Genomic DNA, 18,426 nt, shown 5'->3' on the forward strand with positions numbered 1-18,426 from the left:
GTGGGTGAAGTGGAGATCAGGGTGTCATACACAGAGGATACTTTAACTACTGTCCACAGTCAGCTAGGGGTCAACATGCAGCACACCAGACTCCTTTAAAACAGAGCGGAAGACACAGAGGGGGCGTTCAGATGCAATAACTTTAGTGTGGTGGGCCACCCCGAAAAAGCAGAGGTTCCTTCGGTGGAACTCTTTTTGGTATACTGGTTTAACACTCTAGTGTAACTCACCGGCCTGTCCAACCCGTTCTGAATTGGGTGGGCCCATCGGGTGCTGACTAAGCCCCCACCCAGAGCTATTGTGGCTACCGCGACTGAGATGTGATACTACAATCTGTCTGACCGAAAGGCATCTAGGGCTGCATTATTCCCTTATTTCACCCGGTCGGTGCAGAAAGCCAGGCAATAATTTGATGCTGCAAAGAAGCAATTGATAATGATGAGCATAGAGTATGCCCTGTATTATCCAGAGAATCTGAAAGAACACCACAAGTGCCATTTGCTGTTCTTCACAGAACCTGGACAGTCATGGGACTGGTTGGAGCTACAACCAGGGCATAGACCAGACCACCACAATGGGAAGAAACAATCCAGAGGCGTCAGTGATTCCGCACCAGCTGTTGATGCTGCAGCAATGCACCAGGGAGGTCGAAAGGATGCAGAGCATTGCACCGCCCCAATCAGCCTGTGGGCTATAGCGGACAAAAAGGGAACTTTTTGGATGGAAATGTATATGCAAATGGCAATGATTGCAAATTGGTGGTTGGGATCTTAAGGTGGTTTGTTCACTCTATACAGGAAATGTGTGGTGGTAAAAGAGGAGATGTCATTTTACTTTGCTCTTCCATCCCCACAAAAATTTGATCTAGTTATTGGTAATGTTGGGCGATGGATACACCACGTTTGTAGGATGTATGGGGCGGGGGACATTGTTGGGGAATGAGGGGTTACCGGTTATGATCAGTTCATGTGTGCAAATCATTTCATTTGTCACAAAGTGGCTACTTGGATCCAATGGAGTGTTCCTAGGTAGACAAGATGGTGTTAACTACTGCAGAGCTTTTCAAGTGGGATCTGCAAGGGGCTCCAGGGGAGTCTTGATTATGGTCTGGAAAGACACCCCATTTGAGACTACGTAGGAAGTCCTGAATGCTATGCTAGGAGCAGGTACCTATTGGCGGTTGGGATACTCCACTGAGAAATGCTGGAACTTCTAAATGAATACACCACATTGCCTCTGGGGAGGGATCTCATGCTTCAGCTTTAGAGATCCCCTGTAGGGCATGCTGTGGATTACTGCATTGTGGGGGATGAATTTAATGATGCAATGAGTAAGGGTCTAGATATGTTCGCCGACAATGAGGCCAGGGCGCACACTCACACTAACCTTAATGCCTTTGCAACCATGCTGGGTCTCATAGATGTATGGTGGGTTATTAAACTGCATCAATGGACTTTCTCCTGGTGTGCTTCTTTCCCTGTCACAAATTGACTATTTCTTTATCGCCAACACTGATATCCATCGTGTCACAGCTATACAATAACCTCTGCAAGGTATCTCGGACCACTCACCGCTACTGATGAGGTTGGGTTCCTACCACTTGCAGAGCGATCGCTCCTGACGATTGAATTCATACTATGTGGGGGCACCAGAGGTGATGCAACAGTTCAAAGACAAGAACATGGAATACTTTGAGTTGAACACACTGTCAGTTGACGACCCGAGTACTCTTTGGCAATGGCCTCCGTGGGGAGGCCATTGCGGTGCTTGCGCTAAAGGAAAGGGCAGATTGGAAAACCCTGGTCAACTAGAGGTGGACCTTTAGCGTCAGGAGAGGAAATTAATCTTGAATCGCTCTCTGGGGACCCAGAGGCGACTATTGCATACCTGGATACAGCCCACAACTGCACAACAAACACAGCTCGGCAGGCACATCTAGCCTCTCATGCCAAAGTATACAAAGCTAGGGGCATGGCTGGCAAACTTCTGGCTCGGTTGGAAAAAAGGGAGACCTCCTCCAGACATGTACGTTGTATTGTGGTGGATGTTGTTGAGACGGGTTTCTGAACTCTGACCTGGTGGGCAGAGGTTCAGAAGGCCAGCCTAGTTTCTTGGAACAGGGTAACCTTCTGGAAAAGCAAGACCAATCAAGGTAGCTTGGCGGCAGTCAAGACTAGGTCTCAGGAGGGGTGAGGGTTACTGAAAGACCTCAATGAGAACACAGAGTAAAGGACACTTACAAATCACTCCCAGTCAGGTGTATATATATTAAAAAAAGAAATACATGTATTTCAAGGCCTTTGAGTTTCAACACACAAATCAAACCACAGTAATACTATTAAGCCAACACAATCCTATCTAAATACATATATACAAGGCCAGTGGGGTCTAAAAGGTTAATGCACGAAATGGGTCCACAACCTAAAATGGGAAGGAAACAGGCAGTGCAAGTAGTCTTTAGTCCCTTCTGCATCCAACACACTTCTAACTAAGAGGCAGTCCAATCCCTAAGAAGAGTGGAGCCTATTGCTCAAAAGTACATGCGATGCTGGCGCACGCGGTAAAGCAGATGGGCAAAACGGGGTCTCTTCAAGGGTCTGTAGCAGCTCAGGAAGGTGGGTGAGGTGATGAAGAATAGGTTCCCACTATTCGAGGTGGGCCTCCACTTGAGGGCAGAGTTGATTCCAAGAGTTGGGAATAGTTCGCTAGTTCGCACACACAGTGGAAAGGAGTGGGGCCCCCAGGGGCCACTCATGCATAAAAATGGATGGAGTTGCTAGGGGCCACTGGTTAGGGTTGCGGTTACTCACAGACCCCTGGGGCACTCCGACCAAACTTTGGCAGTCGAGTCCACTTAGGTTGCAGGTTCATGTGCAGTAATTTGGCGGCTATGCGCCTTTCAGCGACGAAGATACAGCGATGATTCCCAAACAGGACAGTGGTGATTTCTCCGCTCCTGGTGGATGGATCAGGCCAGTTTCACTGCAGCAGGCTTCAGGGGCAAGAGGGGCACAAATGCAGCACACCTGCAAAGTTCGTCACCACGGCTGGGAGACACGGTAACCGCGTATACTCTGGTTCGGGAGCACTCAGTTTACTCCAGACCTGGGAATGCCAAGTGTACGAAATTCGCTATGAGAGTGCCGTGAATACAGAGCTAGCGACGTACCAAGTTACGAGGGGCTCCTCAAAATGGCAGCGGTATCAGGGCAAAGAGTCTGCGTAAGCTGGCCAGCCCACTGGTTGGCTCAGAGACACTTCCGAGAGAGCTTACTTTAAGGGTTTGATGAAGGTGCCGAGAATAGTTGGTCCCACTATTCCAATGGGACGAAGCGTCTTTGCAGACCTTCTAGGATGACTAGATGCAGAGGGGTCCCACTGGACGACAGCGGGCTCAGGGTGCCAAACCTTCGAGCGGGTCACCAGTATCCAAGTATCCTCGACTCAACTTCAGGATACTTGGATCCTATCCTTCATTCAGTGAGAACTTCAGAGATTGACATGGTATGGGTGTTTGGGGCCTTCTCTTATCCAGAATCTCCTTTGTGTGAAAACAAAGAGGAACCAATGGGAGATCTGCTCACATACAGGCATACCATACGTGGACCAATCACGGACCGCAGTGGTCCCAGGCATTCACAGAACTCCAGACTCTCTGGCACCCAGGATGTGTATTAGGAACAGACATCCCAGCCCACATCCTGGAGGCACACACACAAGGGGTGCAGAAACCCGGGAAAGCTTCACGGGAGAATGCATGCCCAAATAAGGACTGACCCGGATCGGCTCGACCTGGGGAAGTTGAAGGGGCAAGATGGCCAAAGGACAGGACAAAGAACCTCGTGGCATGGCCATTTTGGAGCCAGGCCACCTGTTTGTACCAAATGCGGTAATCACGGTTTACCTAGCAGGAAAGTGTTAAAAATATACAAAATGATAAGCTGCCACCAGCCCTGTCCAAGGAGCATCTACACTTCTGCTAAAAAATCTTTCGAGAGTATCTAGGGCCTTTGGAAATGACTAATAGACCCAAGTGCACTGTACTAGAAGGTACTTTGCAGAAAAGTTGCAACAGTTGAAACAAAGTCTCCCAGTACTGACTGTCTTAAAGGCATGTCAGTTTCCCCATAAAAAGTGAGCGAAAAGCCCAGATGAGTGCAGCAGAAGGATGGGCTCCTCTGGTAAAGTCAGACTATGGTGTTCAACATCAGCAAAAAGTTGGGGGGTACACATCTGGAGGGAAAATTACACATAAATGGGAATCTTTCCTAACACTCGCCCCTCCCAGACCAAGGACAGGGGGAATTAATCCACCCCTGGATGAGTCTCATGTTCAAGTCGGTTAAACATTCTGGACAACCCATCAGCATTGCTATGTTGGACACCTGGCCTATGCTCAATAGTGAAGTCAAAGCCTTGCAAACTTATGGACCACCTGAGCAACTTTGGATTCTCTCCCTTCATGTTCATTAGCCACTTTAAGGGCTCATGGTCAGTTTGCACAGTGAAGTGGGTCCCATGGAGGTAGGGCCTCAGCTTCCTTAAGGCCCACACAACAGAGAAACATTCTTTCTCTACTGTGGACCATCTGAGATCTCTGTCCTTAAGCTGGCGACTAATGAAGCCAACAGGGTGTTCCTTACCCTTCTCATCTACTTGTAATACTACAGCTCCTATCCCAGTGTCCGAGGCATCTGTCTGCACAATAAAAGGTCTTTGGTAATCGGGGGCCTGGCACAAGGAGTCTTTTAAGCCATTGAAGGCCTTCCCACACTCTTCAGCCCAAGTTACCTTCTTGGGTTTCTTAGGAGTTGTGAGAGCAGTCAGGGAGGCAGCTATGGTGCCATAGTCTGCCATGAAATTCCTGTAGTACCCAGTGATTCCTAAAAAGGCTCTCACTTGGGTCTGAGTGGTGGGGGTAAACCAGTCTTGTACTGCCTGTACTTTACTGGGTAGAGGCTGTATCCTCCCTCCACCTACTTCATGTCCAAAGTAGACCACTGAGCCTTGTCCAATCTGGCACTTACTGGCTTTATGATCAAGTGGGCCTTCTGAAGAGCCTGTAACACAATCCTAAGGTGTTTTACATGGTCCTCCCAGGTGGCACTGAAAACTGCTATATCATCCAGATATGCAAGACAGAATTCATCCAACCCATTAAGAACATGATTCACAAGCCTCTGGAAAGTGGTAGGGGCATTCTTTAACCCAAAAGGCATTACCCTGAACTGGTAAAGACCCTCTGGTGTTGAGAACGCTGTCTTCTCCTTAGCATGTTCTGCAAGAGCTGTTTGCCAATAGCCTGCAGTGAGGTCAAATGTGCTGAGGTATTTGGAGGCACCTAAAGTATCCACCAGCTCGTCTGTTCTAGGCAAGGGGTGTGCATCTGTCTTGGTGACAGCATTCAGAGCCCTGTAATCCACACAGAACCTGAACTCAGAGGTACCTGCTTTTGGAACCAAAACCACAGGACTGGACCAAGGACTACTAGAGGGTTCAATCACCCCAAGATCCAACATTTTGATGACCTCTGTCTTAATGTAAGACCTTACTTTGTCTGACATCCTGTATCCCCTACTTTTGGTAGGCACACTGTCTCCTGTGTCAATGGCATGTTTGCACCAAGGTGTCAAACCAGGAAACTGTGAGAACATGTGGGAAAATTGCCTTAGCAAACTTTTCACCTCTGCTTGTTGATCAGCAGTCAGGTGAGGGGCCACTTGGACACCCTCAATGGAGCTATCTGAAGGACTGCCCTGGAACAGGTCACAGAGAGGTTCTGACTCCTCCTCCTCAACATCTGAAGGCAGCAGCAGTGCAGCGATTTCAACTCTTGGGATGAAAGCCTTCAGCCTATTTACATGGAACACTTTTGGAGGCTGACCAGCCCTTCCAAGGTCCACTAAATATTTGACCTCACCCAGTGACTCCACCACTGTGTAAGGGTCTGACAATGTGTCCTGCAAATCTCTAGGCTTTATATGATTCATGATCAGGACTTGCTGACCAGGTGTGAAATTGATGAGAGAAGCCTTCTGGCCGTACCAATGTTTCATCAGTGCTTGTCCTGCCTTCAGTTTCTCACTAGCCAGACCCATCAGGAGTACCAACCTTTTTCTGAGCCCTAGCACATAGTCTACTACGTTGGTAGTAATGGGGGAAAGGGCATCTCCCATCCCTCCTTGACTATGGCTAAGGGCCCCCTCCCAGGGTGACCAAACAGAAGCTTGAAGGGGCTGAAGCCAACACCCTCCTGTGGTACCTCTCTGTAGGCAAACAGTAAGCATGGTAATAGAAGATCCAATTTTCTTCTTTGTGGTTCTTCCAGAGCCCCATCCATGTTTTTCAAGGTTCTGTTAAACTTTTCAACTAGACCATTAGTGTGGGTAATATGCGGATGAAAATGTATAGGTGACACCACATTCCTTCCACATGGCCTGCATATACTTTGAAATAACGTTGCTTCCCCTATCAGGCACAACTTCTTTAGGGAAGCCAACCCTAGTAAATATGCCAAGTAAAGCTTTTGCAACTGACTTGGCAGCCATAGTCTACAATGGGATGGCCTCAGGATACCTGGTAGCATGGTCGACTAGTACCGGGATAAACCTATTGCCTGAGGATGTTTGGGGGTCAAGGAGACCAACAATGTCGATCCCTACCTTCTCAAATGGTACTCCCACAACTGGGAGTGGTACCAGTGGAGCTTGGATTGTTGAGCCACACTTACCAGATAAATGGCAGGTGGCACAACTCCTGCAGTGACTTTCTACTTGTACCCCCATCTTGGGCCAGTAGAAATGCATGGATAACCTTTGCTTTGTTCTCTTGATACCAAGGTGACCAGCAAGAGGCACTTCATGCGCCAGCTGCAGGAGGGAGGGTCTTATGGCAAGGGGAACCACCAACCTCCTATGGTCTCCGTCTTTAGGCTCTGTAGGCTCACTGTAGAGGAGCCCACATTCCCAATAAATCCTATGCGCCCCAGGAGGTTGACCCTCAAGATGGGAGCAGGCCTGTCTCCTTAGGCCTTCCAGAGATGGGCACCGATGTTGGCCCTTACTGAATTCATCCCTGTCAGGACCACCTTCTACTAACAGGACTTTTAGGTCAGGATGGTCATTTGTATCAAATACTTCAGGTAACACCTCTACCTCGTCAAGTCCACGTGTTTGAGCAACTACCTTCACCTCAGTGGTAGGTGAGTTAGGGGGAATGTTTCTTTTCCTTTTTTGTCTTTCTTGACTCCTTTCACCTTGGGTTTCCCCTTTTGGATTGGGCATGGCAGTGGTCTTGGTCAATGCTACACTTGTTTGTGACTTTGTGCTGGGTCTTTCTACTGTATCTCCCACAAGCCCTAAAGCTCTGAGATAATTTCCCAGCAAGACCTTTCCTGGGACATCTCTCTGAATGCTCACTGGAATCCTGAGCAGTGTACCATTGATAGTAAGATTTACAGGTATAACTGGGAACTTGAGAGGTGGGCCATCAGCCAACTTAGTGAGCAACAGAGGAGCTCTGGCAACTTCCTCTGGGTCTACCAAGGTAGAATCCACTACGGTTCTGCTGCACCCACTATGACTAAGGGCAGGAGTATCTACTCCATTAATCAGCACACTGTCCTTAAAGTAGTGCTTGGTATTATCCGGAATCCTAGAATAAGCCTCTGAGACTTTAGGCTCCCAGGAACCCAGGGAAACTAAAACTACCTCAGTCTATCCCACTGGGGAAGGAATCTGAGGAGAAGGATGCCTGTAATCTCTTCTTCCTCATAGGAGGAGAAGGCCAGATTAGCAGAGTGGACCCCTAAGGTGTTGACCTTACATCTGTGGTCCCCCTTCACATGGTTACTTGCTCCACAAGCCACACAAGATCCACTGGGTCTGTTGACATAGGGAGGCTTACTGTAACCAGAGTTCTGTTGGCGCACTCGGACCAAACTTCGGCAGTCGAGTCCACTTCGGTTGCATATTCAAGTACGGTCATTTGGCCGCTCTGCGGCTTACAGTGATGAAGATACAGCGATGATTCCTAAACAGGACAGTGGCGATTTAACAGCTCCTGGTGGATGAATTAATCCGGTTTCACTGCAGCAGGCTTCAGGGGCAAGAGGGGCACAAATGCATGCAACGTTCGTCACCACGGCTGGGCAACACGACAACCGCGTATACTAAGGTTCGGGCGCACTCACTTTACTCCAGACCTGGGCAAGTCAAGTGTATGAAATTCGGAGGGAGAGTACCGCGAACAGAGAGCTAGCGACGTACCAAGTTTCAAGGGACTCCTCAAAATGGCAGCGGCATCAGGGCAAATAGTCTGCGTAAGCTGGTCAGCCCACTGGTTGGCCCAGGGACACTTTCGAGAGAGCTTACTTGTAGGGTTTGATGAAGGTGCTGGGAATAGTTGGTCCCACTACTCCAATGGGTCGAAGCGTCTTCGCAGACTTTCTAGGATGACCAGATGCAGAGGAATCCCATGGGACGACAGCGGGCTCAGGGTGCAAAACCTTCCAGCGGGTCACCAGCGGTTCCTCGACTCAGCTTCTTAGTTTCAGGATACTTGGACCCTATGCTTCGTTCAGTGAGAACTCCAGAGATCGACATGGTATGGGTGTTTGGGGACTTCTCTTATCCAGAATCTCCTTTGCGCCAAAATGAAGAGGACCCAATGAGAGATCTGCTCCCATGCAGGCATTCCATACGTGGACTAATCACGGACCACAGTGGTCCCAGGCATTCACAGCACTCCAGACTCTTTGGCACCCATGATGTGTATTGGGAACAGACATCCCAGCCCACATTCTGGAGGCACACACACAAGGGATGCAGAAGCCTGCGAAAGCTTGGTGTTTCGCGGGAGAATGCATGCCCAAATAAGGACTGACCCGGGACGGCTCGACCTGGGTAAGGTGAAGGGGCATGATGGCGAAAGGACAGGACAAAGAACCTCGTGGCATGGCCATTTTGGAGCCAGACCACCTGGCAGGAAAGGGTTAAAAATATACGAAATGATACACCGCCACCAGCTCTGTCCAAGGCACATCTGCACTTCTCCTAAAAAATCCTTCGAGAGTATCTGGGGCCTTTGAAAATGACTAATAGACCCAAGAGCACTGTACTGGAAGGTACTTTGTACACTTGTTACATGTTGCAGAAAAGTTGAAACAGTCGAAAGGACTAAGGGAAACAAAGTCTCCCAGTACTGACTGACTTAAGGGCATGTCAGTTTCCCATTAAAAAGTGAGCGAAAAGCCCAGAGGAGTGCAGCAGAAGGCTGGGCTCCTCTGGTAAAGTCAGACTATGGTGTTTAACATCAGCAAAAAGTTGGGGGGGTACACAATTGGAGGGAAAATTGCACATAAATGGGAATCTTTCCTAACAGATGTGAGTGGGGACATTCTGGAACATGACAAAATATTTGAGGCTCTTGCAGGTTATTACGCAAAAGGCTATACAGGGCATCTCTGGGTCGAGTGGACCCACACTTCACAGACCTGCTCGATGGCCCTCCCTAATGCTTGGAATCGGAAGCTCCAAGATGTGCCCTGGAATCCAATTTTACTGAAGAAGTGATACAAACCATATCATCTCTCCAATCGGCCAAATGTACAGAGGCCAAAGGATTACCAAATTAAAGGCGGAAAAACTAGAACTGAGGTAACTGTCATCGCGCGTGCTTCATATACCAGCGCCATCATCATGGCAAGGAACCTTACCACAGACAAATCTTAAAAGGGGGTGTGCTGTACACACGAGCTGAAGATGTTAGTTAAGATAATTGTCACCAATGAGAGCAGGGGAATTGGAGAAATATTGTATTTCTTTTGTATAGGTTTTGAACAATCTTGTGTGGGGGATGGTTTATAATAAAATATATGGCATTGATTAAACTGTTGCAAAAATGAATATAATGTGTCAACTTGTTTTGTTCAGGGAGACTCAGGTTGGTTTGACTTTATAAAATCATCTAGCCCCTCCCGGCCAATTGTACAATTAAGCATCCTTTGGTACAAACGTGCACTTGCTTCTTAAGTGGTGGGCCTGCTTTGGGTTAAGGTGGTTAGAGGCCCATCCCCACAGTAATAAAGCTGTTTCCCAAAAAAGTACTTGCTAACTCTCCACACCTTTCTCTTAGACAATTGTGATCTGTTTTGGAGAAAGGTGTCTGTGCCCTGCAGAACAGCAGCCAAAAATGAAATTGAACACACAAATGTAATGAAACAATGTTAAGTGTTGATAAGATATTTAAATACATAGCTCCATCAACAGTTACCTTCTGCTGTCCCAGTCTGACCCCATTGCGGCCTTGATGCCTCATTCTTTTCCACACGCTATGAAACCATTTGTTTGGTCCATGGGAAGGTGCGGGCTCTGGTTCATGGGAAGGTTCAGGATCTGGCTGTGAAGCGGGCTGTGTTGGTGGATGCAGCTCCTGTGGGAATAAATAGTAGCATAGATATGATTTCCTTATTACTCAGATGTCCTTTACTACATTCATTGTTGCAAACCCTTTTTAGAAATTCTATCTAGACTATGCAGATTACTCTTTTCAAAATATTTTTTTTTCAGCCTTCGGAAAAGTAGGAGCACCTGGTTGTGGCAATGTTCTATTAATTTATTAGCACAGGTTCTGCTTGATTAGTCACTGTGAGAAACAGGCACTACATTTTCAATCCTCTAATGGTTAAGAGCATGTCCTCATTGGAAGGACTTCTGTTTGACATGGAACCCTTCTCTTTCCGATAGAATGGATGAGATGTGTCTGTGTTTTCTGTCTCATTTGGGTACAAATCATTTTAAGCAGAGGGGTACTGGAAATCTTACCACACCACCCTAGATCCCCACCGTGACATCACAGTCCAACCCCCAATTCCCACCTGATGAAGCCAAGGCATTGAAACATTTGGGATGACCAGCAGATCTTTAATCATCTGCTGCCGATCATCCCCATCTGCTTCTCATGATGATACTACCGATCATGACACTGACAAAGCCTTGAACCAAAGATAAGTTACCATTCTAATGTTGCATCTTAAAAACACCTCAACCTTCTTCCCAGGCGAAGTTGTGCTATAGGGCGATTTGAAACCGCCATGGGTGCTTTGAAACTGCCAGGAGGCCAGTTTAATCACTAATATGCCAATTTCTTAAATTAGGTTATGTTCACTGCCTTTCACCTGCACCCGTAAGATCGGCTCTGTGATTTTGAAAGTAACATAAGTTGTTCATTCCTTTCACTCTCATACGATCCTGGAAACATGTACTCTTGCAATGTGCTTTCAGCCCCTGTGGCTGCTAAGCAAATTAAAACGTGTGAGTTGATTTCTACTAAAGCGGCATGCTGTCAGTCCTGTTTACAGCACCTCAATCTGATTTAAACCCTACATACTTACCTGTAACCTATCTATATCGTTTAAATGCTATCTACTTAACTTGAATTGCTTAGGACATTTTCAAGTCTAACACCTAAAATGATTTAACCATCAGTAAGTCCCCCACCCCTTTTAGTGAGCCATTCCCGCAACTGATATGTGCACGCCTCTTTTCTGCACGAAGTTTGCATTTCCATTACACACCAATGGCAAGAAGCCACAGCTAAACATGGCAATTGGCAGAGATTCATTATAACTCTAAAGACAGAAAAATATTTGAGTAGTTCATTAACATTTTTAATTCTCAGTTTTCCCCCACAATACTAAGAAGCTGATCTCAATGTTAACAAATGCCATTCAGCTTACAAGTAAGACCAATGAATAAACACATGATGAGATCGGAAATGTAATGAAAACAAGTACTTATGAATGTATGGTGTGATACCATTTTAACATATAACATGATGAAGGGCAGTAAATAACGTTTTCTTTAGAAATAAATCTACACAGGCAGAGTCGGAAAATAAAGGCTCAGCCGGAGACCTGGGATATTGAGGGAAAGAGAAATATTTGAATGTGACCGCACAAAGGAGGCAGCTGTTGAAACCAATAGTCTTTTATGTTCTTTGATAAGCACTGAACGTACAGCTGCAATTGACGGGGCATCACGACAGCAATATCACGCAGCAGAACTGTGAGGAATCATGATTGGTTGGTGGAGATCTAGAAAGTCCCAAAAGCTCTGCAGTTATCATTTTAGTCTCGACTCGGTTACAGGCACGTCCAGTGACATGTGACATGTCACACATGAGGTTGAGGCCCTCTTGCCTAAGAACAGGAATAGGGGTCTTGTAGGTACTGGTTACTTTACCATGACTCATCGTGTATGATGGAGTGATCCGCTGTGAATGTAAATTGTGTCACATCGATAAGCTGTTCAGAATTGTACAGTCCTAGCATGGTGCTACTAAGACGTGACCACCAAGGGCATAGAAGGTTCTGTTTGAAAATATATTGTTCAAATATATCCAACTAAATGCATCTTACTGTTTTATGTATGACTCAATTGTGTCAAATCATATAACAACAACAAGACATCTGTTTTTGGAGCCACATTTTCAAGACCGGACACTCTACCATTTTTTCTGTCCATTTCTGTAGAGCTTTACAGAAAAAAAACCTGACTCTGTTGCTGCTGCCATTTCTTATTATATTTTATGGTTTTAACCATGGCCTTAACTCGAGAGCAGCAGAGTGCTTTACAGGGTGTGGGTAGCCAGCATTTGCAATGCCATCTTTTAACAGTAGTGCAGTACTGTGAGGTGCAATATGTGCATCGGTATGTGCATCCATTGGGATTAGTCCATGGCCCGGTGTTGTTGAAAAAAAATCACATTTTGAGATGTTTGCGAAATTGGGGAATTGTAGGGGTATTTCAAGTTGATACCCGGAACGAGTTACAGAGTGTGGATGTGTGACAAGATAAGGACTGTTTCTGTGTCCTCTCTTTGCCGACGAGTTGTGATTCGAGCCGGTTTGTGAATTTGCTGCACCAGGAGTGTGTGCCACCAGATATAAGGAGCTTAGTCGCCAGGTACAATTATGTGCTACTCGTGACTGCCTTATAGATGATACAGGCAGTCTTGAACAGTATCCTGGACTGGAGAGGAAGTCAATGTAATTTGCATAGTATGGTGGTGATTCAGTCAAAGGTCTGTGCACCAAGAATTGTTCCTGTTCGCCTGCTAGCCTGCCTTGCATCTAGATAGTCCGCCTTAGATACTACTGTGTTGTATTCTGCATACCACACACTTAAAATTGTTGCTGTTAGCCTGTCTCGCATCTAGATAGTGCGTCTTAGATACTACTGTTACACTCTGCCAGTCTCAAACACTTAGAATGGTTGCTGTTTAGCCTGTTTGACATCTAGATAGTGCACCCAAGTAATTACTGTATTATTGTCTGCCTGCCACACATACTATAAGACTTAGAAATTGTTCCTGCTAGCCTGTCTCACATCTAGATAGTGCGCCTTAAGATACTACTGTGTTGTATCCACATCTAGATAGTGAACCTTTGATACTATTGTGTTATATTGTGCCAGTCTCAAACACCTAGAAATTGTTCCTGTTAGCCTGTCGCGCATCTAGATAGTGTGCCTGAAATACTACTGTGTTGTACTCGCATCTAGATAGTGCGCCTGAGATACTACGGTGTGGTATTCTGCCAGTCTCATACACCTAGAAACTGTCCCTGTTAGCCTGTCGCACACCTACATAGTGCACCTTAGATACTACTGTGTTGTTTTCCACCTGTCACACACACTCAGAATTTGTTCCAGTTATCCTGTTTTCACATCTAAATAGTGCACCTAGATTCTGCTATCTTAGATTCTACCGGTCTCATCTACTAAGAAATCATTCTGCTTGTGTGTTTCACATCCAGATAGTGGACCTTAGATCCCTAGCTATTACAGTGTTATATTCCAGTCCAAAATACTGTGACTTATTCGGGTTTAACCTGCTTGACTTACATTTACTCTGTTTCTGATCCTACAATCACCCCTGACGTGGCACTGTGATTTACTTACCTACGCTACAGAATTAAACCGCTTTCACTCGTTCCCCCTACAATTACAAGTGCCGCCTGAGATAGTACTATCATTTACTCGCTTAAGTCCTAGATGCCGCTTCTTCATCCAGACCTCCACCCTACCCAAACTCCTTAGCCCTCTCCCACCGCCATAGTGTCCAGATCCGAGTCACAGGTTGTACATCCAGGGCCCTCATCAACCTCCATTAATTCTTCAATCCCTAGCTCCCCACAATCGGATGGAGCCCCCAGTCCACACAAATCCCCCTCTCCCACCCGTCCCAATCCCCAACCTTTCCGTATCCCCTCCTCATCGCTCGACCCTCACAGCTCCTTGCCCAGCCTCTAGCACCCACCTTCACTACACCGTACTCTATCCCCACCTGAGCACAACCCTGGACACCTCCTTCGAACCTCATCGCACCCTGACGCCACTCGCCCCCTCTCCTACCACCATCCAGCATCCAACGCTAAAATCAGAGGCGCATGCTGGTGCGCCAACCACCTCCCCCTCCAGAAGCCTATTACTCACCCCCCTTTCCATCCTAACTCATCATCTTCCAACCTCCCTCTGACACTGATTGAGAACCCCCCGATATCCCTCGCCATGACACCCTGCCCTCTATCAAACTTCAAAGCCAGGGGAGCCCTCTGGCACTCCAAACAGCGCAAATCCACCTCTCCCTCCTCTCCTTCCTTGCACCTTCCAAGGAACATCCCTCCCTTCCCTCCTCAGAAGCCTATCCCCACCCTAACTCATCATCTGCCATCCTCCCTCTGACACTTATTAAGAACTCCCTGATACCGCTCGCCATGACACCATGCCTCCTATCAAACTCCCAAGCCAGGGAAGCCCTCTGGTGCTCCAAACAGCGCAAATCCACCCCTTGCTCCACTCCTTCCTTGCACCTTCCAAGGTACATCCCTCCCTGCCTTCCACTCCCCTTACCCCCCCTGTCCGTCCACCTTAACCCATTGGAGAACTCACCTCTCTCTCGCCCATCACCATCTACCCCCTAACCACTTTACGACCCCTGCCAACAATCCACACTCTTCATATCCCTTCCCCTCGCTGAATGCAGCACATCTCGCCCTCGCAAGAACAGTAGCTTCATCTCCCTCCCCCTCCAATCCCCCAACCCTCTCTCACACCCCTATAGTACCAAAAACCATGAAAATACAGAAAAAGAGACTGGTCCTCTTCCTCGAATCGCTACTCCTCACCACTTCTTCCTCAAACCGTCCTGCCAATCTCTCCTTCACCTCCCCCCTCACACTCTCCACTGCCATCGACCCTGCTTCCACCTCCTCTCTCTTGACTTCTCATGCACACCAGAATCCCCGTCTCCTTCCAGACTCACTCCAATTCGTGGACCCCTAAACCCCCTCAAACCCACTGACCATCTCTCCACCAGCCCGTCCCCCCTCGGCTCTACACACACCCCTCACATATCTACCTCCACCTGCCTCATCTTCCCAGCCTCCTCCGACGTAACCCCATCATATGTCACTCCAAATCCACTGGTACCCTGCCCCCTCCCTACCCCTGCTCACCCTATCTCAACAAGCCAGAATGCTCGACCCTCTTCCTCCTCCCCTCCAATCTCCCATGCTCCTCATGCTCCTACTCCGATGACCTCGACTAAGTCGACATCCCCTCTCAAAGTCACCTGCATCCTTTTTAATGCCCGCTCTGTAGCAAGAAACAGACACAGCATATTCGACCTCCTGTCCTCAGACAAACCCAACCTCATCTTTATCACCAAAACCTGGTTCTCCGACGACTTTGCCCCTGTTGCACATGAAGCCTCCCCCACCCCCCCGGCTACTCGCTCATCCCCCTCAATAGACCATCCAGAGGAGGTGGAGTAGCAGTCCTCTTCAATTCTCATTTCTCTGTCTCACTCGTCAAATCTCAGACATGCATTCTCTCATGTGAATCCCTTCTAGTTAAACTCTCACTACCTCCGACTTTCTCCCACAGCTTCCTACTCATCTACAGACCCCCTGGTTATGACGGACATTTCACCAAAAACCTCTGTGATTCTGTAGCCACCATTCAAGTAATTCACCCCTCCCTCACACTCCTTGGAGATTTCAATATCTGGTTGGACATCCCAACCAACCCCATGACCCATCTACTGGTCGACAGATTTGATGCGCTCAATCTCTCCCTTTATACCACTGGTCCAGCCCATTCAAGGGGGCACACCCGTGACGCAATTTTTAGCTCGCATGACCAGATTTATGTATCCCGCCCCAAACCACTCATCTGGACCGACCACTTTGCCATCACCTTCTCCATCATCACCCCTGCCCCGCCCCCTACAGCCACCCTGTCCTCCCCGCAAGACCTCAAATGCTGGAACAAAGTGAAGATCCTTCCTGACCTTGCCGAAGCCCTACTTCTTAGACCCACTACAACGATCCCCGAGCCTGAACCTTAACCACCGACTCATTCGACTCTTGACTCAATGACTCACTAATTCCACTCACCCACCCACTCACACCCCGCTTCCTCTCGCAATGGACCATTCCCCAAATGGTTCACACCCCACCTGAGGAACGCCAAAAAACAGAATAACTCTCTGGAACGCAAATGGCGATCATCTGAAACCAATTTCAGCAGATCCATGTTTGCCTTGCACCATCGTAACTACAAAGCTGAAATCTGAAAAGGTCAAGAAAGCCTATTACAACAAACGAATTCTAAACTGTAGCCACCGCAGCAAAGAACTCCAAAGAATCATATTAGAATTCGTCAAACCCACTTGCACCTCTACCCAGTCCTCCCCATCTCAATCACTCTGTGACTCCTTCTCCCTACACTCTCCCTACACTTCTACACCACCGCTCTTGACAGGACAACTTCCCTTAACAACAAACTGTCCCTCCTCTCCCACAACCGACCAACCCCCCCCGACCCAATGGCCCGACCACCAATTCCCCCACCTTTGACTCATTCAAACCCATTTTCAGAGATGAGTTTCTTGACCTACTATCTGGCAGCAAACCGTCTGGGTCCCCCCTCGACCCCTGCCCTGCCTCTGTCCCTAAAATAAATATTCTCGTCTACCTGCACAGGAGAACATGCAAGAACCATCCTAAATGACTCCCTCACCTCTGGCATCTTCCCCGATGCCTTCAAAATTGCAAATGTCAAGCCTCTTCTAAAAAAGTAATTCCTCAACCCCCTTGACTCCAAAAACTACAGACCCATCTCGAACACCAGATTCCTTGCAAAACTCATCGACCGAACAGCATATTCCCAGCTCAACGCCTTTGTAGAAGCCAACAACCTCCTCAACCCCGCATAATCAGGCTTCAGACCACGACATGGAACTGAAACCACTCTGACCTCGATCTGGGATGATCTTAAGGTCACTGCAGACTCTGAAGGATGCGCTGCACTAATTCTCCTTGATCTCTGCAGTCTTTGATACAGTTAACCACTCAATTCTCTTTGACCGCCTCCACTCACTGCTCTCAAGTGTATCGCCTCCTTCCTCAGCAACAGGAAACAAATAACCCTCCTCTCGCCATTTGTCTCAGCTGCTCGCTCGGTTAACACTGGAGTACCGCAAGCGCTTGCCTGTCCACTCTCCTATTCAACCTCTATGTGACCACCCTTCACGGAATCATCCGCATACACAACATCTCGTGCTACAACTACGCTGATGATACCCAAATCATCCTAAGAATCCCCAATTCGAGTACCAACCCCCACCCCGACCTCAAAGCCTGTCTTCGAGATATTGACCGATGGATGAAAATAAACTACCTCCTCTTAAACCACACTAAAACTGAAATCATGGTGTGCGGCAACACTGCACTTCTACCTCATCCACTCCCATGGCCCGCGTCCCTGGGCCAACCCCCCACCCCTTCCGACACAGTAAAAAACGTAGACTGCACTATGGACTCTGGCCTAGACCTCTCCCGTCAAATCAACAATGTGTCAAAATGCTGTCACTACCATCTCAAACTTCTCAGACGCATCTTTCCCTACCTCTCCTTCCCGAGCAGACTTGCCGCAGTTATGTCTATTGTAATGTCGAAACTGAACTATGCCAACTCCCTATACCTAGGAGGCCCAGCGTACCATCTTAACAAACTCCAAAGAGCACAAAACGCTACTGCTAAACTGCTCCATGCCCTTAGTCCAAGAGACCACATGTCTCCAGCTCTCAGAACCCTCCACTGGCTCCCAGTGGGACGAAGGGCCACCTTCAAGACCCTGTGCATCACTCACCGTGTAGTGCACAGGACCGGTCCATTATACCTGCAAGAAAAGATAACACCATACCTCCCATCCCGCACGTTAAGATCAAGCACTGCCCTCCTCTTAGTGATTCCAACCTCCAACTCTGTCAGGCTCGGAGAATCCCCCTTCTCAACCTTGGCTCAGACTCCGTGGAACTTGCGTCCCCCATATATTCGACACACCCAAGACTATATGACAT

The 18,426-nt window shown here is 47.8% G+C and overlaps 1 protein-coding gene across 1 annotated transcript in view; it reads right to left on the reverse strand.

The window, feature by feature from the left end:
- The window catches only part of LOC138455434 (uncharacterized), a 79,778-nt gene that overhangs the window by 18,798 nt on the left and 42,554 nt on the right, over positions 1-18,426 (reverse strand). The window contains exon 4 of the mRNA XM_069607106.1: positions 10,273-10,431. Within this exon, the coding sequence (XP_069463207.1) occupies positions 10,273-10,431 (159 nt within the window). The remainder of the gene's footprint in view (positions 1-10,272; positions 10,432-18,426) is intronic.

This window comes from Ambystoma mexicanum, chromosome 1p (genome assembly GCF_040938575.1).
Source record: "Ambystoma mexicanum isolate Mex_15411 chromosome 1p, UKY_AmexF1_1, whole genome shotgun sequence".
In the NCBI taxonomy this organism is placed as follows: domain Eukaryota; kingdom Metazoa; phylum Chordata; class Amphibia; order Caudata; family Ambystomatidae; genus Ambystoma; species Ambystoma mexicanum.